This window comes from Mytilus californianus, unplaced genomic scaffold, assembly GCF_021869535.1.
Source record: "Mytilus californianus isolate M0D057914Y unplaced genomic scaffold, xbMytCali1.0.p SCAF_17, whole genome shotgun sequence".
Classification (NCBI taxonomy): Eukaryota; Metazoa; Mollusca; class Bivalvia; order Mytilida; family Mytilidae; genus Mytilus; species Mytilus californianus.
The window spans coordinates 11348268-11374891 of NW_026262659.1; the positions used below are offsets into that span (position 1 = coordinate 11348268).

The window sequence follows — 26624 nt, forward strand, 5'->3', positions numbered from 1 at the left end:
AATATGTCAACAATATTTAATGCATAGATTGATAGTAAGGTGTACATGTCTGTCTGGCATGGTTCATCTGACCTTGACCTCATTTTCATGGTTTATTGGTTAATGTTTCGATTTCTTGGTTAAGTCTGTTTCTTAGAAACTATAAGCAATAGGTCAACTATATTTGGTGTATTGAATGATTGTAAGGTGTACATGTATTTCTCATTTGGTTTATCTGACCTTGACCTCATTTTCTTGGATCATGCTAAGTTTATGTGATACTTGTAGTAAAACTTAATAGTTAGGACTATCAACATAAAATCAATGGTTAGTAAAGAAGGCGAGACATTTCAGCGTGTGCACTCTTGTATCACTAGTCATGAACAAATGTGCAAATAAAAGTTTTGGGGTTGACATTCTGTGACATAAAATATAAGGTAGGTAGGCAAACACTAAACACAAGTATTTGTTTTGATTTGGCCTAATTCATCATTGGGTCCTCTTTTTATTTGTTTTAATAATTTTTGATGTTCTGCTTAAGGCTTTTATAGTTTTGAAATGCTTTCTTTATTTGGCTTCCCACAAAATGTTTGGTCTAGAGTGTACCTGATAGTTTGTGATTAGGTCAGTTTATGGGAAACCACCATATTACACACACTGAAGTATTTATATGTTGTAGGACATAGATAGATATGCATATAGTGTTACTACTGGAGTGGAAACTAGGCTTTTAATCAATAAGACAGTTTTACATTATAGATTAAGAAAGAACTGTTAAAAAAAGAAACTAGAGCAAAAGGATTTGCTAGAAACATCAAATATCTGCAGTTCCATGATAGCTTAATATGGTGGAAATATTGTAGGCGTATAATTCTACTATTATTAAGGCTAATGAGACAATTCAGACAAAACACTATGAATCAGAAATAACCCAAAAAGGAAGAATCTATAAAAGATATTACTTATATTGAATATATCTGATGCCAACTTTATGACTCATATACCTTTGTTAATTTGATACAATTTGTGAATTTTGTAAAATTGGCTAGCCATAAGCCAGTATGGACTATTAAATAGAGATAATTCAATCCCTACATACTTCTTATTGCTTTTATTTTTTGTATCATAATTTATTAAAGCTTTGCTCTATCCAGATTTTTTCAGAAACCCATCTAGAGTTTACATTTACAGTCTCCTGCCACAACAAGGCAGAGGACATTGCAATGACCTTCATGTGTCCTTATCTGTCTGCAACACGTTAATACTCTGAGATCATTAAATACTTTTATACATGGTTCCGTAACATGTGCATTCGACCACATCACAATTTTTTTTTTCAACAATGGGCAATACTTTCGATTTTACATTGTGTATTTTATGACACTCTATATTCAGCTTTTTCTGCTCATAGATAGAAAACAGTTTATCTGAAATCAATTGACATGCAAATATTCTAACAAATCACTCCTTTTAGTTCATAGTTGAGAATTGTTTTTATCACTATTTATTAAATTTTGAACTTACAAAACTGGGATATCATTTTTTTGCACTGACACATTGTGAAGCAATCATCAATCAATCAATCACACTTGCTCAAATTTTCATTAACGATATATACAATCTAATGTTATACATATACCAATATTACACTAATTGATTTATTGATGAATAATTAATGCCATTTACTAATAGATTATTGTATGAGCTTGCAAAGGTTTTTAATATCAGAATAAAAAATATTTTGATATACTGATCAGAATATCATTATAAAACAATAAATATTGGATGAGTAACTCTCATTTTAAAGGGGCATTACCTACGATTTAGACAAATTCAAGTTTTAATAACAGCGGAATTTTGAAATAAAATTTAGTTATGAGCAGTCAGTTTGGCCCAAATTTGTCAAAATAAGCTAAAAAATATCGCTGATGTATTGTTGAATTGCAAGTAAATAATTTAACCTCATTGAATCCCTATTCGTGTGACCTTCAATTTAACCACTTAGCTGGATATGGGTTATGTATATAAGAATATGTACTAGGCGTGTTCAGCTATTAAAATGAAAAGAATGTCAACATTAAAAGTGAAACAATGGTGAACCATTTGGTTGACTGATTTGATCCTCAAAAAATCATTCTTATACAGTTAAAAACAATGATTAAAGGGGCATTAGCTACGAGTTAAAAAAAAATTTAAAGTATGATTTTTTTGTTCAATCATTAATGAAAGTGAAATAATGAAATAATAATTAGCTTTTAGCAGCAGTTTGGTTCAATGTTGTCAAAATAAGCTAAGAAACATCACTGATGAATTATTCACTTGCAAGTGAATAATTCGACCTCATTGAACCCATATTCATGTGACCTTCAATTTAACCCCCTAGCTAGAGATGGATTACGCATTAATTAGTCGTGTATAGTTATTAAAAGAAAAAGATTGTCAACATTGAAAGTGAAACAAGGGTAAATCATTTGATTGACTGATTCGATCCACAAAAACTCATTCTTATACAGATAAAAACGATGATTAACATATATTTTTAACCTATAATATGAAATCAAACAGACCTAGAAAAATCAAATTACACGAGTTCACTATCTATTTATATCTATATTTATGTTTATATTGGGTTATATGACCGTCGGCAGTCTTCGGAGGTCACCTCAATAGTTAATTAGATGGCGTCTAGAATAAAGTACACACAAAATGCTGATAAATATTGTTGAGCCCATGCATTGTAAATTGTTTATTTTGGACTTTTTATAATTTGGATATACGTTTTAGTATGTTATAAATTAAATATGAGAATTTGTGTCAAATCGGCATACATGAATTTGCCATCACTTGGCGTCCATCGTTGTCCGTCCGGTGTAAACTATTTCAAAGATCTTCTTCTCTGAAAATATTTAACCAATTCCAACCAAACTTAAGCTAAATGATCCTTAGGGAATCTAGAATAAAGTTTGTGTTTTATTTTCTGTTTCGTCAAAAAACATGGCTGCCATGGCTAAAAATAGAACATAGGGGTAAAATGCAGTTAAGGCTTATATCTCAAAAACTAAAGCATTTAGAGCAAATCTGACATGGGATAAAAATGTTCATTAGGTCAAGTTCTATCAGCCCTGAAATTTTCAGATGAATCTAACAACCCATTGTTGGGGTTGCTGCCACTACACTGGTAATTTTAATGAAATTTTGCAGTTTTTGGTTATTATCTTGAATATTATTATAGTTAAGATAAAGATAATCTGTAAACAGCAATAATGTTCAGCAAAGTAAGATCTACAAATAAGTTTAATGACCAAAATTGTCACTTGACCCCTTATGGAGTTATTGCTCTTTAAGGACAATTTTACACAATTTGTTTATCATGTTTTCTAACCTTAAAAAATCTTCTCCTCTGAAACTACTGAACCAAATTAAACCAAACTTAAGCTAAATTATTCTTAGGTTATCTAGAATAAAGTTTGTGTTTTATTTTCTGTTTCCTCAGAAAACATGGCCGCCATGGCTAAAATTAGAACAAAGGGTAAAATGCAGTTTTTAACCAGATTTTAAAAGGAAAAATCAGTTATTGATTTGGGGATGTACGGGGGGCGGGCGGGCGGCTGCCAAACAGTAAATGCTTTAACGAAATCTTTTCAAATTTAGATATGTTGTTTCCTGTGACTAATTGAATATCAAGTTCAATTTTCATGATTTAAGCTTTTCTCGTTGTTGAATTTAAGCCCTTTTTAGAAGCCAAAAGAGGTACTCATTATGTGATTGGGTTATATCCCTTTTGAACAGAAATGGTTAGTTATATATATAAAGTTTGATTACACTAAGTTTTTTAAAATAATTTTCACCTGTTATCAGATAATAGAGCATGTGGTAAATATCACAGAATTATAATTGGAGTGACAGATTTATTTGAAAATTTTCTGTTTCCTAAGTGTTGATGATTAAAAGCTCTGTGCTCTGTAGGACTGTATAAATATAGTTAGAAATTAACTGTTCATTATTAGACATTTTGAAGATAATTACAGATAAGTTTTATCGATTTTTAAAAGACATTGTATTAATGATAAATGACATTTTGGATTTTTTTTTTTCTTTTCTTTGGTAAATTGTTTAAAGAATTTTGTGGTAGGTTTGTTTGTTATTCTGTATAAATTATACTTTTCTGAATGCTATATATATATTTTTTTTTGATGAAGTGAAGTCCTTTAAAAACTAAGCTTATATTGTCTATTAATAAACATATATTTAGATTTCTGATTTTGGGCCAAGTTTTCAAGTTGGTCCAAATAATAATAAACATATATTTAGATTTCTGATTTTGGGCCATGTTTTCAAGTTGATCCAAATTGGGGTCCAAAATTAAACTGTGTTTGATTTCAACATAAATTGAATATATATATAGGGTTCTTTGAAATGTTGAATCTAAACCTGTATTTATTTTCATTATTAATTAGGTAATACCACATTTTCAAGTTGGTCCAAATCAGAATCCAAAATTAAACTTTGTTTGGCTTCAACAAAAATTGAATTTATGGGGTCCTTTGAAATGCTGAATCTAACCATGTATTTAGAGATTTTGGATTTTGGGCTCCTTTATCAAATTGGTCCACATTGAGGTCCAAATGGTCCTAAATTAAACTTTTGTTTGATTTCATCATAAATTGAATTATTTAGGTTCTTTGATATGCTGATTCTAACAATGTACTTAGATTTTGGATATTAGACCATAATAGGTAAGTGTCCCAATTTCTAATTTTTCAGTTCTTTGACCACATTCATTTTGCCTCACAAGCCTATGCTGTGTCAAATATTCAATCACAATAAATTCAGAGCTGTTTTAATCTTAAATGTTGTGTCCATACTTGCTCAACTGTTCAGGGTTCGACCTCTGCAGGAAATACGGATTGTTGTCACTCTGACAGCCTCTTGTTGACTTATATCTCAAAAACTAAAGCATTTAGAGAAAATCAGACAAGAAGTTAAAGTATTCATTAGGTCAAGGTCTACCTGCCCTGAAATTATCAGCCAAATTGGGTATCTGATTTTTAGGTTATTGCCCCTGAATTTATGATTTTTAGGAAAGTTTGCAGTTTTCAGATAAAGATAAACTGTAAACAGCAAAAATGTTCAGCAAAGTAAGATCTACAAATAAGTTTCATATGACCAAAATTGTCAATTTACCCCTTAAGGAGTTATTGCCCTTTAAAGACAATTTTTCACAATTTGTTCATCTAGTTTGCTTACATTAAAAAATCTTCTCCTTTGAAACTGCTGAGTTTCAGAGTATCTAGTATAAATTTTGTATTTTATTCCCCTGTACGTCAAGAAACATAGCCACTATGGCTAAAATGGAACAAAAGGATGAAATGCATTTTTTTGCTTTTGAAGAAAATATGACAGATACAAAGAACATTTAAATGGCATTTTTAAGCCACTCATTAATATATATTGAAAAGCAAATATAATCATTGATGAAAGATTTAAGCAGAAAATTAAAGGTGAGCGATTCAGGCTCTTGAGAGCCTCTTGTTAATTATTTATTTTAGACTTTTTGTAATTTGGATATATATTTTAGTATGTTATAAATCAAATATGAGATTTTGAGTCCAATCAGTGAACATAAATTTGACTGCTAATGCCCCTTTAACAAAAGTATAGATATTCACAAAACCTTGATTTTTGTACTTTCTAGTTCTATATAGTATTTGTACTTTATATAGATACAATATTTAGATCTATGACTAATTTGACCATTGACCAAATGATATCTAGAACATTTGTCATAAGAATATAAGTTAATGTTTTCCACAGATGTACTATACTATGAAGTATTTCAGGAATAATTACCTCCCTTCCTGACTTTAACTTTCCCTATATAAGTTTATAGCTGTCATTGATGCATATGTTTTATGACAGTTGCTTATTGCTGACTCTCCTTTATTTGCAGTCTATAAATTATGATTTATTTGTCTATATATTTAAGCATTTACAGCTAAAAGTTTCCAGAATAGATTCTTAAAGTTGTTTCTAAAACTGATATTTGTTTAATATAAGTTAAATGTTTATGAATAAATGTTGGGATAAGTATAGAAAATACTGATGACGCAGCAACTCAGCAACATTAGATCATTAAAAGATATGACACAATTGTGAGTCCCTTTATATTCTTCAGTGATAATCAACACTTAGATCATACAGGTTCTTAATCAGTTGAATCAACACTTAGATCATACAAGTTCTTAATCGGTTAAATCAACACTTAGATCATACAAATTCTTAATTGGCTAAATCAACACTTAGATCATACAAGTTCTTAATCGGCTAAATAAACACTTAGATCATAAAACTTCTTAATCAGCTAAATCAGCACTTAGATCATACAAGTTCTTAATTGGCTAAATAAACACATAGATCATAAAACTTCTTTATTGGATAAATCAGCACATAGATCATACAAGTTCTTATTCGGTTAAATCAGCACTTAATTCATACAAGTCTTAATTGGCTAAATAAACACTTATATCATAAAACTTCTTAATCGGCTAAATCAGCACTTTAAAGATCATACAAGTTCTTAATCGGCTAAATAAACACTTAGATCATAAAACTTCTTAATTGTCTAAATCAGCACTTAGATCATACAAATTTTTATTCGGTTAAATCAGCACTTAGATCATACAAGTCTTAATCGGTTAAATCAACACTTAGATCATACATGTTCTTAATTGGCTAAATCAACACTTAGATAATACAAGTGCTTAATTGGTTAAATCAACACTTAGATCATACAAGTTCTTAATCGGTTAAATCAACACTTAGATCATACAAGTTCTTAATAGGTTAAATCAACACTTAGATCACACAAGTTCTTAATCAACTAAACCAACACTTAGATCATACAAGTTCTTAATCAGCTAAATAAACACTTAGATCATACAAGTTCTTAATCGGCTTAATCAGCACTTAGATCATACAAGTTCTCTATCGGTTAAATCAACACTTAGATCATACAAGTCTTTTTAAAATCGGCTAAATCGACACTTAAATCATACAATTTCTAAATCGGTTAAATCAACACTTACATCATACATGTTCTTTTTAAATCAGCTAAGCAAGTTTATAATTAGTCTTTATATAAGGATGTATTGCTGTTTGCATCATATCCAGTGGCAAATATCTCATGCATTATGATTCAAGATGGTTGAATATCAGGATAAGCTTCAGTTTTTTGTTTTCATTGGTTAACATATATCATGTTTAGGATACTGGGTACAACCAAGCAGAATTAGAAGTAGAGTAAACATATTCATGCCATTCAAGTTATATTTTGATAATTTGCCTGTAAAATATGATTAATTGTTTTATATATGATTTAATGGTTTTGAAATATACCTTACTAATAGAAATAAAGTTCACTATTATTGGTATCTTCTATGATGAAAAAAAATGTTAATTGTTTAATTATAATAGATGTTTGATGGTTAACCATGGTCCATTTACAAGTTAGACAAGATAACCCTTGATTAATTGAGTTCTATTGATTCATTCCAACACTTAGTTTTCCATTCACAAATACTATGCAAATATCTTCTATATATAGCATAGTTCCTGACAGTATTAAATTGGTATGGATTTTCTTTAGTTCTGAGAAATAGATAATTAGATTATTTTGGTCCTTACTGTGGTGTCATTCACATTATGAATGAAAAGTTTCGACAAAGATTTCGGTTTACGATCCTTCAGGGGAAAATTTAAAACTGACATGCAATATCAATTCACAAAAAAAAAGATAAAACTTCTTATTTATTTTGTCTGTGGAGGTGGTTAATAGTTTTATATTATAAATGCAGAATTCCCTGAGTGAGGTTTAAATACTTTTTTTTTCAGGTAATATTTAAGAAGGAAAATAACAAATTTTTACCACAGTTTAAGGGTATTTTAAATCGTAACAACACTGGCAAATACAGTCACAAAGACTACATAAACAACTGGAAACTCACAGAATTTGTACTGGCGATATCCTGGAAATATAATATTGCTTTTGTCAATTATTTGGACTAAACCTTCCAACTTTATGGCAGTTAATTACAGGCCTATGGATCACACTCTAAATAATAGTCTATATCAAACAATGATGGTTGAGCCATCATTAGACCATTCTTTTGGCTTGAGATCAGGTTAGAATAGTTAAGTCTGAAGTATAAGTGCTCTCAACATGAATTGAAGTATGAATAAATGTGAACTACCATTAACATGTTAAAGCATGGTATGACCTAGATTTTACAGTCCAGTGATCCTATTTCATCATTGGTAGCTAGGTTTACTGTTTAATGATTGTCTTTTATGTCTGATTCATATTTTAATAGAATATATATTAGTGGACACAATTTCTTACAGACAAATATATTCCTCGTGTTAAATGGGAATAGTGGCTGTATCAATGTGGAGGTTGAAAAATTCATTTCACAAGACATATTTCCAATCATTTTTCTAGTCTTTCTAACAGCCAACATTAAGCAAATGGTAGAATATTAGATTTCAACATAAAGATATTCAATCACTTATCTACTTTGACCCAATCATATTGCTGAAAACCTATATGTCAGGTTACATAATTTACCCATAAGTTGATATTTCATGAATGTAACCTGTTGTTGATCCCAAACATACCTTACGTTTCTGACTTAATCATGTCACTGTTGTGTAACATAAGATCAAACTCCAAAGAAAAACAGACTATTGTGGAACTTCCTTATGTGTGACAGGAATTTGAGAGCTTTGTTTACAGTGACACAAGCCTATCTTCATTATTACCCATTTTTCTGTTTATATTTCAGATGGTGGATGTGATGGCCCTGTCTACCACAGTACCTCTAGTCCCGATACATTATTGGAGGTTAGTTTATCTTAAATAAGGTATATCCTTTATTATTTCAGATGGTCGTACTGATGGACCCTGTTTCCATGGTAACACCAGTCCAGACACTCTGTTAGAGGTTAGAGTTGTTGTTGTCACACTCTGTTTAACAAATTTTATGATTCTTATGCAATTTTTATGTAACAATTTTTTTCATTGGCTTAAAGTTTCCATCAAATCCACAGTTGACATGTCATAACTAAAGACTGACCAAGCATTTTCAATTGCTTCAATCAACAAATGTTTGATTACTACAATATTATAGAAATTAAAACAAGACATAACCCAAAAATGCCATTTTGATGTGTTTTTATCTAAATTTGAATGGTAGAAGTATCGTAATAGCCTTCAGTTTCAAAGTTTTCATTTGTATGATGTCCATGTGCCAAAATCATTCACAAAGTTTGCGGAATTTTATTTTATTTCAAAATTATACATTATTATCAAGTTCGAACGTATTATTTCATTTTGTAATGCATTAGAATCAGAATACAAAACTTTGGTTGAAGAGTTCCCGCTGCCAATTTTGATTTGAATGTAGCAAATATCTGTTTTACTGTCTCTACTACAAGTTACCAGTATTTTTCTTGTAAGCAATTTCACACCAACACTGATCTATGCTTATTTTATTTTTAATTTTAAGTTACCTTTATCATCCAACCTACATGTACACCTCTGCTCTCCCTTAAACTTATGAATTATCATAATACTGTGCATAATGAATAATCTGAAAAGTTGTTCAATGGATTAGGTTTCCCAACTGAGTTAGACTCTTATTCTGCTTCTGTGTTTTTGACTGGTCTGTCTTTTATATCAAATTTTCTTACAAAATAGGAATGTTTAAGAGTAATCACTATGCATATTAAATAGGTTTCTGTATGTGTATTGTGTTACCCTTTTAAGAGAGAGCATAATGCTATAATGTTCTAAGTTAATAATTGACAATTGTACATTGTAAGATAGCAATATGCCAAAAGATAGGATTCTGTTTTTCCAGAGTTATGCCCCTTTGAACTAAAATGGTTGACCCTGTTCAAATTTTGTATCTTGTAATTACCTGTTCATTAAACCTGGTACACTGTTTTAGTCTTTAAATTAAGATGTCCATTTCATATACATGTTCTGTCCTTTGCATGTTTCCAATAGTTTTACCCTTTGACCTTATAACTTAGGAATCTCTCTTCACAATAAACATTGACTTAAATTCATTAGAAAGCCTGTGTTCAGGGATTCAAGAAAACTTTAGGTTTTCATACAAAACAATATTTAAAATTGCTTAAGAATATATACACTTTCAAAACAATGAAAGTATAAAACTAGAGATAAATCTGTTGGACAGTGTATGCTGTATTCTTAAAAATTGGAATTTATAGAGGGAAGATCTCAGGATTTAAGATAACTGTTTGATTACATTTTTTTGTACTTTGATCAAATTTCCTTTCTTCTTGTTACACAATAGCAAAAGCTTTAAATTCAGTGGATAGATTCATTAATGCTGCACATATAACCTATATGTTGTAGCTTCATAGGAAGATGCATGTCTGTCAGTCTACATTTATTATGCTATTCTTTTTTTATATTATTTCATTTGTGAAAATGAATTATGCAATACTTTATTCATGGTTACTGGTATTCAACAGATGTTTTAATCAGACATGTTCAGTTTCATGTGGTTAATCAATTAATTACTCTGCTTTTTTGGTCATGGCATTTTCTGTCTATGTGGTTTTTGACTTGCCCTCTTGTCCACTTTACTGAAAGTGTAAATCATTATGTGCTTGTTACAGGTCACCTAATGTATCTTTTGTGATTGTTATGTGTAAGTTAATTTCTATATGTTAAGGACCCATTGTATATCTTTTTTTCTGGTTACAGGTCACCTAATGTATCTTTTGTGATTGTTATATGTAAGTTAATTTCTGTATGTTAAGGACCCATTGTATATCTTTTTTTCTGGTTACAGGTCACCTAATGTATCTTTTGTGATTGTTATGTGTAAGTTAATTCCTATATGTTAAGGACCCATTGTGTATCTTTTTTTCTGGTTACAGGTCACCTAATGTATCTTTTGTGATTGTTATATGTAAGTTAATTTCTGTATGTTAAGGACCCATTGTATATCTTTTTTTCTGGTTACAGGTCACCTAATGTATCTTTTGTGATTGTTATGTGTAAGTTAATTCCTATATGTTAAGGACCCATTGTATATCTTTTTTTCTGGTTACAGGTCACCTAATGTATCTTTTGTGATTGTTATATGTAAGTTAATTTCTGTATGTTAAGGACCCATTGTATATCTTTTTTTCTGGTTACAGGTCACCTAATGTATCTTTTGTGATTGTTATGTGTAAGTTAATTTCTATATGTTAAGGACCCAATATATATCTTTCTTTACCTGACCTCAAAGACTTAACAAACATTTTTAGAACCTAACTTTTATGCCAGGTAAGCATTCTTTGGAATCATCATCTTTTAGTTCTTTGTCTTCTCCACTTTCAAAGATGAATTGTTTTCTACCATTTGTTGTTCAGTCTGGTTTTGAGAGTGTTAGGATTGTCATATGTCCATGTTAATCTTTCACTTCACTAATTTATTGGTGTAAAGAGTATTGTTCATGTGATCTATAGAGCAATTTTGTCTGGTTAGTGTATTATTTTTGTTCTAAAACAATAGAGATTGAAAAATATCATGTTCTGTCTAATATGTTCTCAGGTGTTGTTTTCTAAATTTGAAACTAAAATTCAAAACATTCAAGATATTGTCTTGATTTATGCAGTATGTTGCAACTTAAGTTTACAAGTACATAAATGAAAAATCTCTTGATTTTTTATGAAATTTTGCATTTAACCAATATCTGGAATGCTTCAACTTTAATACTTTCCAATACATTATTTGGTTGGAAATTAGTCAGATAAAAGTGGAACTATAGATACTCATAAATATGTTATTTTATATCTGTTTTCTTTATCATTGTTTGTCTGTTTGGCAGATATTTAATTTGCTATATAGCTCTAAAAAGAGTAAAAGTTAAACATATCATTTTTGGTGCACCTGTAAAGAAACGCAGACACAGTTTGATGCTTATCCAGTGACTGCATTAAAAAATTTGTATAACAGCTGAATATTCCAGAAGTTAGAAGACCTGGATGCTTCATACCTTGTATACAGATGCCCCATAGTCCCATACTACCATACAAAGTTTCAGTTGTTCATTTGTCCATTATTCTTGACCTCATTTTCATGGTTCAACCACTGCTTAAAAAGTAAATTTTCATGGTCAAGTCCATATCTCATACTATAGACAATAGGTTAACTTATTTGGTGTATTGGATGATTGTATGGTGTACATGTTCGTCTGACCATGACCTCATTTTCATGGTTTATAAAGAGAGACATAGCAATCCTAGATTCCGTTGGCAGCATCAACATTTAGTTTCAGTCTGTGGTTAAAGTTTTTTTAGACGTTAATAACCTGGTCAAACCTTCAGATTGTGATAAACAATTAATTTCCCCATAGGTGACAATGATAGCCTTTTTCGAGATACAGACTTTAGAAAGTTGATTTTTTTAACGAAACCTTGCTAGAATTAAAGAAAAATTATTTGGACAGTATTTTTTAGTCCAAAAAATATAGGTTACTGTTGCTTTTCTTAACGTAAATTGTACTTATCTCCCATGCCTATCAATTTTGCACTTAAAAATGCGTGTCTCATCCTAGCGTTGAATAGATTTCTCAGTTCCGTTAGGGCTAAGGAAAATAATTTATTTTGCCTTTGGTATAATGCAGAGTGAACGAAGTCTCTAATAATAAAAAATAACGGGCACACATATCGACCAATCAGAATTAGCTATACTCTTAATTCTGAATACCATGTTGCTCCCATAAAATCTAAAGGTTTATTGTAACCTTCATGGATTTTTATGAAATTTGGACAGAAGCTAGTTTATGACCAAAATACAGTATCCAGAGCAAAATTTTGAAAATGTTTATTTTCATTTTTCTGTATTTTACTAAAAAATTGACTGTTTTTTTTTGGTTAACAAGTTGTTACAGTCATGGGTTAAGAAGAAAAGCATGGCTGATTGACAAAATTCAATGATGCAGTACTACCATAAACATAATAAATAGTAGTTTATTGACATTACCCTTACTGTAAGTTGTAACATATCATACACTACAGTGTTGTCATTCTTGTAATTAACAGGTTTGGAAAAACCCCCAAAGGAGGTATATCCCTTAAATGATGGACAGTCCCCCAGATAGGGGGTCACTTTTGCTGTTGTATAAAAGAAAAAAGAAAAACTTAGCTTTTTTAACTTAAAAGGGGGAAAAAATAATTATATTTGGAACAACTAAGAGAGGGATCCACTTATTTTTAAAAATAAAGAAGATATATATAAGTCCATGAATATTACAAAATTCTTTGACATGTTTTGACCATATAATACCAGATAGATGTATAGTTCTTTGGGAAAAGTTTCATCAAATAATATAAATATGTGCCCTTTTGTACTAAGAAGTGGTTTTTACAAAAAAATATTTTTTATCACTTGAAATATACCCCTCTTAAAAGGGATAGTCATTACATTGAAGGATTACACCTCATTTGAGGGGTTGTTTCCAACCTGATTAAATTACCAAATAATTGAAAGCACAATATGTACTATGCTTTTTTTTTCACAAGGACCAAATAAATGTCCTTCTTTGTGCATGATTTTAAATTGGGAAAAGTCAACAATCATTTAATATTCTTACAGATTCACAAGAAAATATAGCCTGGTACATGTATTCTAGCTACATGTTCATTTCTTCTACTGATACAAGTACTAGAATCATGCAGATAAAAAGAAGAAAAAGGCTTATAAGCTCATCATCAGTATACCATATAAAAAAAAGATATTGCACTTTTTCTAGAGCACAAAACAGCACGCTCAAAAGACGCCGCAGAGAATTGTAACCTTTGAAATTGTTGTCACACACTAAAACCCCCATGGGGATTTTCAAAAGTTGGCAGGTATGCTTTTTTTATGATCAAAAGATAATGTCTGAAGCAAACTTTTGAAAGTACATTTTTTCTCGTCACTTGGCATCCGTCGTCTGTCGTCGTTAACTTTTACCAAAATCTTCTCCTCTGAAACTAATGGACCAAATTTAACCAAACTTGTCAACAATTATCATTGGGGTATCTAATTTAAAAGATATGTCTGATGACCCCGCCCGCCAACCAAGAGGGCAGACATGGCTAAAAATAGAACATAGGGTTAAAATGCAAGTTTTGTCTATTATTTTAAACCGTTATAAATAGAGAGAATCTGACAAGAGCTCAAATGTTCACAATGTTGAGCTCTACCAATTGTCTGTATACGTCAAAACTGTCAGACGAATAGGAGTTATTACCCTTAAATGACTTTTTTTTTTCATTTTTGCCTATTGTCTTGAAAACTATAATTGATAGAGAGAAACTTTAAATTGCAAAAATGATCAGCAAGACAAGTTCTACAAATAAGTCTAATTATCAAAATCGTTAGCCGACTCCTTTTTAGAGTTATTGCCCTTTGATGACGATTTTTATCAATTTTTTTGTGATTTTGCCAATATATCTTAAAAATTATAATAGATAGAAACCTAAATAAGCAAAAATGATCAACAAGACAAGATCTACAATTAAGACAATATTAGGAAATCGTCCTATGACTCCCTATTGGAGTTATTGCCCTTTAATGATGAATTTTACCATTTTTTTTGCTTTTTGCCTTGTATGATAAAAATTATAATAGATAAATAGACACTTTAAATCACAAAAATGATCAGCAAGGCAAGATCTACTAACAAGTCAAATGTTGGCGATATAGTTAGTAGGCTGTCACTCTTTATAGGAGTGATTGCCCTTAAATGAGGAATTTTTTTACCCTTTTGTGTTTTGAGCAAAAACTAAAGAAGATAGAGAGAAACTAAACAGACTAAATGATCAGCAATACAAGATCAACAAAACAGAGATTTTCATCATGAATTCTATTCTCGTCTACAATGTTGGAGAGTGTCCTTTATTGAATATTCACATAGACCAAGGTGAGCGACACAGGCTCTTTAGATCCTCTAGTTTTTATTTTCAGTATTTTTATGGATATATGGACTTAGTTTTTTTACAGTTAACATTTACAGACAGTCTGGGATAAAAAAAAAATTTGACATGATAAATTTGTAAACCTTCATGGATAGTTATGAAACTTGGATAGAGGCTAATCTTCAATACCAAGAAATAGCATCTAAAGAAAAAGTCTGTGAAATTTTTTTTTGATTTCTGTATTTTACTGATAAATGGTTTTTTTAAAGTCAACATTACACTTTAATACTGACAGCAGCAATAACAGGTGAGACACTGGGTTCCATGGAAATCCTTACAAATTTTTGGTCAATGTTAAGTTTTTGTGATAGGTTGGTTTCTAAGAATACTATAAGCAAAAGATTAACTTTATTTTGGTGTATGGAATGATTGTAAGGTGTATATGAGTCTATGGCAGGGTTCCTCTGACCTTGACTTTATTTTCATTGAGCATTGATAATGTTAAGTTTATGTGATACTTGTAGTAAAACCTTTTCTGTTACATTAAGATCAACCTTTTCCCAAGCATTGGTCTTGATCTGTTTTCTTTATGAAGGAGAACGTTTTTATTGGCTAATTTTTCTTCACCACTGAAATAAAATCTATCTCTTTAATAGTCCTACACAGATTCTAGTCAAACATGAAGCATTGATTTACTTCATACCATGTGAACTTAACACACTACAATTAAAGAAGGGGCAAAAATACCTACTTACTACACAGAAAATGAAAATAGATAGTAAAAACACTGTTTGCCCTTTCATTATAATACAAAAGCATCTAAACACTTGTTGGACAAGGAAATTTCGCATGAACGGCTGTACTCCTGTTACAGTATTCAACCTTTTCCTTTGACACAGTGTTTTGTATATATAATATATATCAAAGCAGTGGCCTAGGAGTAGGAATGGACTAAAAAGCCTAAAAAGCGGGGCTGAAAGTTATGAGCAAAAAAAAATTTAAAAAGTTCTAAAGCTTTTCTGTAGTCTAATAGTCTAGAAGTTAGTAAGAAGAAAAGGGGGCAAAAACATAGTTTGCTTCCCCCCCCTTTCCCCCCCCCCCCCCCACACACACACACACACTTTTGAAAGTTGAAGGCAATTGCTCCCTTGTACCCTGGTGCCTACGCCAGTGCAAAGCTATTAATGTGGAAAATTTTTCAAAAAAATTATGGGTTATGGTTATGGAAAATGCTAGATTTATGTTAAATTCATCATATCCAGCACTACAAAACTGGTAGAACTTAAGGTGGCATGACATGTGTTGTACTGCAGACATAGTAAACATTTGATTAAAAACTTGATGTGCAGTGGCATTCTTCAGTCTAGTCTTTAAAAATTTCATTCAAATGAACAGGAAGGGTTTTGACCCAATTATTTCAAATTATGTAAAATTCATTGTTCGTCAGGTACATATCTAAATCTACAGAAATGAGGGCTATAGGTGATTTCCTAGGTGTACAAGTTTGGTCAAATGTAGTTAAACATACATGCATAGATAAACCAGGATAGATCGTTTATTTCAGTGCATTTCATGTGGAAAAGTACATCTACAATACACCCATTATTCCATTAGCGAAATTTAAATCAATAAAATTATTTATATTTTATTATCTACTGTTAAGTTCATATTGATATTTGTTTTGACATTCTTTACTAAAAGATATCTTATTTCATACATATAAATGTCACAGTTTAGTATTTGGCATGCAAATATATTTTTGAAGCATTATTCAAAAAAGAGAAAATTTCAAGCATGGATTATTTGAGAGGAGCAGTAGCAGGAGTGATTTATAGTTTTTGGATCTTTATAGAGAAATTAGAATTTTAAATTGACTTTTTTTTCATAGAAAATCTTTGATAATGAATTTCAATATAATTGCAAGACATGACTTTTTCATATACCATTAAAATCTATTTTATATGAGGAACTCTTTAAAAGTCCCCCATTCCTGCCCCATGTTCAGGCTTATATTGCATGTAAGCAATTGTTGACCGAATATTTTCTTTGTCAGTTGTTGCCTTGAGACTCATGAAGCATATCATATTATTTCCTTTTACTGACCACAAAAATTCTGGTTTATAGCTATGCTTTATTCTTTCAAATTCTACTTGTGGTTAAAGATAATTAAATACCATGATCCCTGCAGGTATTTATAAAGGTGATCTCCAACAGAGTAACATAGAATATACATTAAATCTAAAAAATAGATTTCATCATATTGTATTTAGTATTTTTTTTTATTGTATTGGAAAAACAGCAAGTACATAAAAGCAGTAGGTTTCATTAAGGATTTAAATAAGTTTTTTTTTTGCATTAATAAGCATATTTAATCAAATTAAAAGTACAGAATGAAATTTTTACACAAACCAACTTGAAACTGAATCAGAAGCAACACAAGCATATGTTTAAAATGAAGTACAGACTTTCAGAGGATAATAGTGTGACAAAAGTTTCATGTTTTTCGTTACTTAAAATTTAAGAATGATCAGAAATTCTTATCAGGTAGCAACAAGAGTTTGTCTAAATAAATTATGATGTATTTGTTTCAATGTTATGATTAAAAGAAAAAAACTGAAACTACATTTTTAATGTTTAATAAAATAGAATTTTTAAACCATTTAATTCTAATCTAAGTCATTTTTTAATAGGAGACTTGTTGCATCAAGTGACTTCAAATTTCTTTCTCTTCTTAGAATTTGTTGTCAGTTTTTTTTTTCATTTTATTTATTTCATTTTAGATTTATATTTTGCAAATTTTCATATGTATTTTTTTTGGAGTACCGGTATATATCTATTTACTTTTTCAAACTGCTATGCAATTAGGTTATTGTCTTTTAGGTTTTCATGACAATAAAATGTTGTCTAGTATTTGTGTCATAAGTGGTGCATTCTATTGGAGATCAGTACATTTGTAAAAGTAACTCAAAACTGCAGAATTTGCCTATTGTAGCTTAATGATGTGTTTTGAAGGCTTCTGCTCTAGTATTATTTTCCTGAGCACTTTTATACACCATGAGATGTTTGCCTCAAAGATTTCATAATCCTAAATAATATTGTTTGCTTGAGGTTTTATACACCATGAGATTTGTTTGCCTGAAAGCGTTCATAATCCTAAATATTGTTTTCTTGAGTCATAAATGCTTTTATACACCATGAGATTATTTGTCTGAAAGCTTTCATACTCCCATGAGATTTTTGTCTAAAAGCATTCATACTTCATAAAAATGTTTGCCTGAACATGCTTAAAGCTTTCATACTCCCATGAGATTTTTGTCTAAAAGCATTCATACTTCATAAAAATGTTTGCCTGAACATGCTTAAAGCTTTCATACTCCCATGAGATTTTTGTCTAAAAGCGTTCATACTAGATTTTTTGTCTGGAAACTTTCATACTTGATAAGATTGTATCACTGTACTTAGACCAACAAATGTCCTCTATTAAATCCAGTATCTAACAAATAAATCAGGTATAGTACAGGGAGCAGATTTTATATATATTGGTTATTTGTATTGTACATAATACCATAGCAATGAAATAAATCAGAGTACAGAGAGTAGACTTTATATATATTGGTTACTTGTATTGTACATAATACCATAGCAATGAAATAAATCAGAGTACAGAGAGTAGACTTTATATATATTGGTTATTTGTATTTTACATAATACCATAGCAATGAAATAAATCAGAGTACAGAGAGTAGACTTTATATATATTGGTTATTTGTATTGTACATAATACCATAGCAATGAAATAAATCAGAGTACAGAGAGTAGACTTTATATATATTGGTTATTTGTATTGTACATAATACCATAGCAATGAAATAAATCAGAGTACAGAGAGTAGACTTTATATATATTGGTTACTTGTATTGTACATAATACCATAGCAATGAAATAAATCAGAGTACAGAGAGCAGACTTTATATATATTGGTTATTTGTATTGTACATAATACCATAGCAATGAAATAAACAAATGATAATCAAGGTCAAGGCCAATAATAGCAAAATGTTCACCATTTTCTTACAGGATGCAGTAGCTGTTGCTAAGAAGTTCATGGAGAGAGATCCTGATGAAGTCAATTTCACTTTGATGGCATTGGCAAAAGTCGAGTAATACTGATTGGACACTTCATGGTCACATGATCAACAAGATATCCAGCTTTATCTGTTTTGACTGTGATGCTGCACATGCGACATTATTGTGCATTCTATGTTGTGCCTCAACACAAGCATTGTTCTCTTATTTTACAGTATTTTTGGATCTCTAGAGTATCTTCACATGAATGGGTTATGGATGATATAACAACTTAATGAAGATTGCTTTGCCTTTTGACAGTTTGACGCTTTTATTTATAAAATTCAAGTCTGGTTTGATGTTCATTTGAATAGCTGCATCAGTTCAAGAGTTGTGGTCCCTGAAGAGTTAGAAACAAAAACTTGATGTGACCTCAGATTTAGTACATGTACCAATTACAACTGTAAACCATTTTATATTTTTTCTTTACAAAATTGAAAACAGCAAAACTAATACTTTCCCTATAAAAATTATCAGTTTGATCTTTAGACTCATTATTTATATAAGTACAATGGGTAGTCAAGGTCGTTAAACACCCTCTAATAGTATAAGTTACCAACTCTCATCAATGCAGATTTTACCTTTATGCACTGTGTTATGTTGACCATGTCTAAAGTTGAACTTTTGGATTATAATGTTTTAATTCCTTAGCTTTATAAGGGATTACTACTGACTAAGAGTAAGAAGTTGAAGGTCATTACTTCTAGTTTGACCTCTTTAACAAGAAATACCTGATGTTTATTGTGAAAATCCTTGTAAATCTGCAAAGAAAACAGACTGCTAGGTATATATGGGGAGTATCTATTGGATTGTCAATATATCACTGGTGTTGTTTTAAAATAATAGTGGTACAATTTAGAATATCATTATGAAATATAAGGTCCTATCTGTATTGGTAATTTAAAATGTATAAACCAGTACATATTTTTGTGAACTAGTCATCAGTTGGTTAAACTAATGACTGTTGATTAATGGCATAGTGTTTGTTTCAAAATTTGAAAAGTTTTTAAGTCCTCTAATGTTCATCCAAGTGTCATTGTATGCTCCTATATCCCTAAATTCAAAGAAAAACATAAATATTGCTTTCTAGGTCCAGTATTGATTCCTGAAAAGTAGACTTAAAAACACTCTGTGTCACTGCTTGTTCACACCTATTTCATAAACACTTTGGGATAAACTTGTTAATAAGTAACAATGTGTTACATTTGTAAATGAAGCTTTCCATTATAAAATACAGAAGACCATTCAATACAGTAAAGAATATATAATTAGATTTTTACACAACAGCAACTTCATTATTAATTCATCCTTCATATCCTGCTAAGTCAGTAGATTTCTCTTGAAAATTGAACGAATGCATTAATTATTTAGCTTCTTCAGTAGGTCAATGTTCTATATATAGATACTGCCACTGCATTCAGTGTGATACAATATTTTCTCAACTCAAGAAAGTTAAATTTACAACTTTTAATTGTAGGGCTTTCCAACCTTCTGAATTTTTTTTAAGTTAACTGTTTCTCTATGATATAAAGACATTGTTTAATATCTTTAATTTCCAACGATCTGAAAATTTATTTGTCATCTGAGGCATGGTCAACTTTTTTGTGATGTCACAATAGAAAATTCAGGGGAGAGAAAGAAATATTTTTCGCCATAATTGAATTTTGACCAATAAAGAACTGAGATCAAACAAACCTTATGTTTATTATTAAAAAATAATCCACCAGATCAAGAAAGTAAAAATCGGTTAAGAATGAGAGAAATGTAGATCTTCATTCTGAAAAGGCACAAGTTTTGTCATAACTATTGAATTTCCTGTCATAACATCCAACTTATGAAATTTAATAATTATGAAACATTTTTAGCAATGATATACTATGTACCATTATTGATCTCTAAAAGTAATCTTGTAATTCACCAAGTGAAATTTCGTGATTTATTTCATTCCCTGACTTTGGCAGCAATCACCATTGTCAGCTATGCCACAGGTCAAGAATAATGGTAAAAAAGTCCTATCTATTTGCAGCTGTACTTCAGGAATATTCCTATCATAATCAAAGTTATAAAAACAGTCACTAACTCTTGGATATTGGAAATATACCATAACCATTAATGACCAGAAAACACTACAAGCTCATTGTTTATTCATACATTCTTCACATTCCATAAGTTAGAGTAATTCTAAAAACATGATTTACGCCAAGACTTCAATTTCTTCAATGGATTATAGATATTTAAATTACATTTAATACCTTGACTTATTTAGTGATTAGTGAAAAAAAAAAAAGATATAAAAAATATAATGATATATTTACCCATAAAAATTGAGGGGTATAAGAACAATATACTCCCTTAGCGTGTCATAAGAGTCTTGGTCATTCAAAACTGGTATGCATTATACTAGCCAAAGAAAAAATATTGTCCAACTCAGACATACAAATTTGAATAGTTTTATCAAAATAGATACAGGGTTCACCATCTCATAAAAAAGTATACTTCTATAAAGGGATACTGGTCTAAAATCACAAGTAACTTATGGTTTCTTTATCTTTTTCTTTTAATACCACCCTTTAAAATAGACAAAATTCTGGGAAAATCCCTAGAATTGTTTTTGCAACAATTGTGAAAACCCTGTAGGAACGGTAAATGTCCTTCAGTATGACAATATAAACTGAAGGACAGTAACAGTTATTCCAATTTAGTACCAATGAAAAGGTCTTAAATAGATGTCTAAAAGACCAATAATAATAAGCATTATTTTGATAGTACAATCAGTTTGGTAAGATGTTATCATTAGATCATGTTTGAAATGGTTGGATCCTGTAATGGTTATTGTTTATTAGTGCTATGTTATCATTTATGTTTTAAGAGAGTATGGATAATATCTCGTATTTAAATTTTTGTTTGTTATACCAAAAGGAATATTTGTATCTGCAGAATAAATGTTGTGCATCTTATATGTAAAAGTGCTTGAGTGTCTAAATAAAGCCATTTCTATAGAATAAATGCTTCGTGTATTGTCTAACAAGTCATAAATGTACAGAAAGTGCTTCATTAAGAATTTACAGTATACTAATTGAAATAGTCTATTTGCCAATTACCAATTTGCTTCTAACTTACTGAAGTTGCTTCCCTTTGCCAGTTTCAGACTGGTTCTTAACCATACAATAAGGTGTTTAACCCAATTTTTATGGAAAAATAACTATTGATATCAGAGTTTTTAAATTAACAAAAGATTAAATGTAATTAAAAGATTTGAAAAGACTTATCCACAGATAAATTTGTTCTTTTTGCTAGCATGTCATGGTAGACCATTGCTAATGTGATTATTTTGTTTAACTGGTCTGGATGGGTTCCCCACAACACACCCAAGTTAATTCACAGATACTAAGGGTGTCATAGCTATTTTTCTGATGTGCTTCAATTCTTACATAAGACACCAAGATCCTAAAACAAAAATGTATCTTTTTATGTCAGTAATTTATATGCATAAAATTGTGAGGGTCCACAAATGTTGTTATATTTAATGTAATGGCAGATAATAAAAATACTTTTTTGTCAGAAATTTTGAGTTTTTAATTGCCAAAATAGTAAAAAGTCTTATATTTTTACATGCTTAAATGAAGAATACATGGAACAAATGCAGCAAGAGACACACATCTGACTGTATTGTTGACCTGCAGAAAAAATTGCCAGTTTTCTAATTAGGACTTTTATATGCACATTCTATAGTCACTCTTAGTGTTGCTGATCATCTTTGTATGTACATGATTTACCTAGCTCCTATAATTTTTAAGATAACGGCCAAAACTGCAAAAACAGTAAAAATCAGCATTTCATGGCAAAAAATCAAAAACGGAATGTCAAATTTCAAAGTATATATATCTTAACTATGATCATTGTTGCAGTTGACACATTTAACCTAGCTCCTATAGTTTTCAAAATAACAGCAAAAGAAAAAATGTATATTTCTGGGGGCAATAACTCCAAAACAAGTTGACAGATTTTTTTTCTGGAATTGTCAGGGTTAATAGGTCTTCTCGTCCTGATCATTTTTCTGGAATTGTCGGGGTTAATAGGTCTTCTCGTCCTGATCATTTTTGAAAAGTGATGGCAAAAGCTCACAATGACTAAAATTTAACAGAATTTAGAATGGCTGAGATTTTGAATGTGAAACAATCGAAATTGTGGTAACTAAAACACATTGTAGAAGTCTTCAGTTTGGGTGATGTTGATTGTTTGCAGTGGATTAAACCAAGGATTTGTTACTATACAAATCCTTGATTAAACTACAGAACTTTTTTTCAAACAAATCTAGAATCTGTTTTCTGAGCTCTTCCCTAAACAAAAAAATAGATTATAATTAAAACTTAATCAATTATTTACTTTTCTGAGACTTGAGAATCTCAGATTTGTTTAATGTATAGGAAGTGTAAAAATAAATTATAATCCAAAGAAGAGTATGTGCTTTATTAGTACATGAAGGCGAGACATTTTAATGGCTGGATCATATTTTTATTTCTCCACCAAACATTGCTTAACAATAGGCAAAATCAAAACTCCTCCTTTCCTCTCCAGTAACCCGACATCCAGAATCCACCACTTTGTTTTAAGTCAACTCTGATAGAGAACTACATATAATCTCTTATTTTGATGATATATTGTTAGTATAATAGTCCCAGCCTAAACTGACCATAATAAAATCCGACCTAAAGAGCAGTTATCCTCTGCACTGTTCGATAGGATAAGTTCATCAGCAAGGACAATATGCGTGATATACTAATTAATTCTTCCAAATGTCTAACTATTTTAAATACTGATGTGACTTCATGGTTAGTAGTGTTGTTTCTTAATGTTTCTCTGATTGTGTGGCTAGCTTCCTGTAGTAGCTGCTTTACAAGTCATCTTTTGTTTCTTGTTTAAGTTAGCGGTCATTATTTCGGTAGGTGCACTGTGTGTGTGTAAGACATAATAGTGTCCTGTGAAAAAGTGTCCACCTGGACAGTTTTTCATAGAATTTTGGTATTAAATAATGTCCATTGCCATGAAATATTGTCCCTCAAGTGGACAGATTGTTACTGCAAAAGTTATGAAATAGTGTCCACCCACAGGACAAGTTTTCATAGTAGTTGCTATTAAATTGTGTCCTCCAAGGAAAGTAATACAAAGGTCATTAAAAAGTTTTATTATACTTAAATTTTAATAAAATCTGAACGATTGATTAGAAATTAATTATTATACAAATGTAAACAAACAAATAATGGATGGAAGTGAATATAGAGACGTTTAAGTTCTAAGAAATACCCAGCTAATGCTAATGACAATAAGAAGGAAGTGTGTAATGTATTAAATCAAATGTGAAGAACTTTACTATATTTATTATGAGAAGAAGGCAAAAGAAAATATAGAATTTTGGTATTAAATAATGTCCATTGCAATGAAATCTTGTCCCCTAAGTGGACAGCATTTTACAGCAACAGTTATGAAATATGGTCCACCTACACAGGACAATTTTTCGTAGTAATTGTTAATAAATTGTGTCCTCCAAGGAAAATAATACTGAACAGTATCTGTTACTTGTTTGAATTTAAATCATTATACATGTATATATATTAAAAAATATAAATAAGAAGATAAGGATGGTATGAGTGCCAATGAGACATCTCTCTGTCAAAGTAACAATGTATTAAAGTTCGCAATTATAGGTTAAAATACGTCCAGTAATAACAAGGCAATGGATATCATTTAATACTTTAATCATATCAAAAAAAATTCTGTCGGACATAATGTCCTGTGAAAAAATGTCCACCTGGACAGAATGGTCATGTTCATGGACACTTTTTCATACCGTCTGAGGACATATTTTCATAGGAAATTGTGTCCGGGACACATTTAAATAAGTAAATATTGTCCATGGACAGTATTTACTATGAAATAATGTCCGGTGGACATTATTTCATGGGGGACATTATTAAATCCTACATGTGCAGGTTTTTATACCCCGCCTACGATCGTAGAGAGGTTTTGTGAGTGCCCGTCAGTCCGTCCGTCCCTTATCAGGTTACAGTTTGGTTTAAGATAGTTTGTTGTTACATCAACATGATTCATTATAAAGTGAACTGGTTAATATCGATATAAAATTATGTAGCAAATTATGGTTTTGACAAAGATTTCACGAATCACTGAACATCGAAATGCAGCAGTATGTGCGGACCACGGTGTCATTTTGACACATATTCTTGCTTCAAGTATTGTGTGTACATATGTTCGATAAAATAAATATTTTGCGTCAGTGAGCAAGCCCGACTATCTGGGCCGTATGTAGTTGGTTGTATTTTGTCTTTTTTTGCGTCTATAGGAGTAGTTGTATTGTCCAATGTTGTTTGCATAAGTATAGTATCACCGGGTATGATTTTGAGGAGACATAATATGTCTCTTGACATTGAAGTTGGATATGTCGGACACTTGAGCAAATGATACCTTTGTCGTTAAGTGGTTTCGTTTGTACATTTAATTTTTAGTAAATAAGAATAGTTTGTTCCTGTTTACGTTATTGAAACTCTTTTCGTTTCTCAGAATTATGTGAAGGAAGAAACTTTTCTTCCTTGTTGAGTTCTGACGTCTGTTTATCACGTGATTTTGAATAACAATTTATCTTCAGGAAAAAATTAAGCAATCTATAAGTGTTTTTTAAGTGTTGTGTCAAGTGTTATTTATTTAGGAAATACTCTATTTGCCTCTTGTTTACCAATACATTTTTCCGGAAACAAAATCGATCCGACATACTTTTACTAAACGTTTTAACTTTAAAAATCAACATCAATAATTAAAAGACCCTCAAAACAGGCGTAGACTTATATATGTAATAGACAGGTTTAGACTATGTAATAGACAGGTTTAGACTATGCAATAGCATACATCCATGTAAATGATCATTTTCTAATAAACGACTTTTTTATCTAATGAATAGAGTTTAAAACTGTAGTTTGCATAACGTAAACTATTTAAATTTGTAAAAAAACAAATTGAAACACCATCTTTTTCTATGTAGCATATAAGTAAAATTTCAGTCTGTTTGTCGGATTGATGAAGATGTGGGGTATAAGTCAATGAGACAGCAACCCAACAACAATAATAAGCAAACCTGAGATATTTAAAGGATAGTGTATCCATAATTGTTTATTTGAGCAATGAATAAAAAAATGTTAGCTATAAAAATGATTCGAATGGAAACATATGATACCGAGAATTGAAAGGGGTAGCTATGGTGGTGAAGACAAAAATGACCAGACTTTACATGCGTAAGTATTTCCAATCTGTTAAATTGAGTTTTTGCACAAAATCTGTTTTGGGGAGGGAGAGGGGGGTTACAGTTCAAGTTACAGTAAATTGGTTATATGTGTCACTATTTATTATAAGCTTTTGTAGATAACTTCGGTATGAAAAGCTTGAACTAAAATTCTAAAAACTAATGCATTTTTCTCTTTTATATTCTGTACTATCATTGAATAAGTTCTTTTTAAAATAGATATACA

General features: G+C 30.5%; 1 protein-coding gene across 1 annotated transcript in view; it reads left to right on the forward strand.

Annotated features, from left to right (window-relative positions):
- Positions 1 to 22654, forward strand: part of LOC127726401 (ubiquitin carboxyl-terminal hydrolase-like) — a 120256-nt gene extending 97602 nt beyond the window's left edge. The window contains exons 6-7 of the mRNA XM_052233803.1: positions 8820 to 8878; positions 19042 to 22654. Coding sequence (XP_052089763.1) covers positions 8820 to 8878; positions 19042 to 19128 — 146 coding nt within the window. The 3' untranslated portion in view covers positions 19129 to 22654. The remainder of the gene's footprint in view (positions 1 to 8819; positions 8879 to 19041) is intronic.
- Positions 22655 to 26624: the final 3970 nt, after the last annotated feature.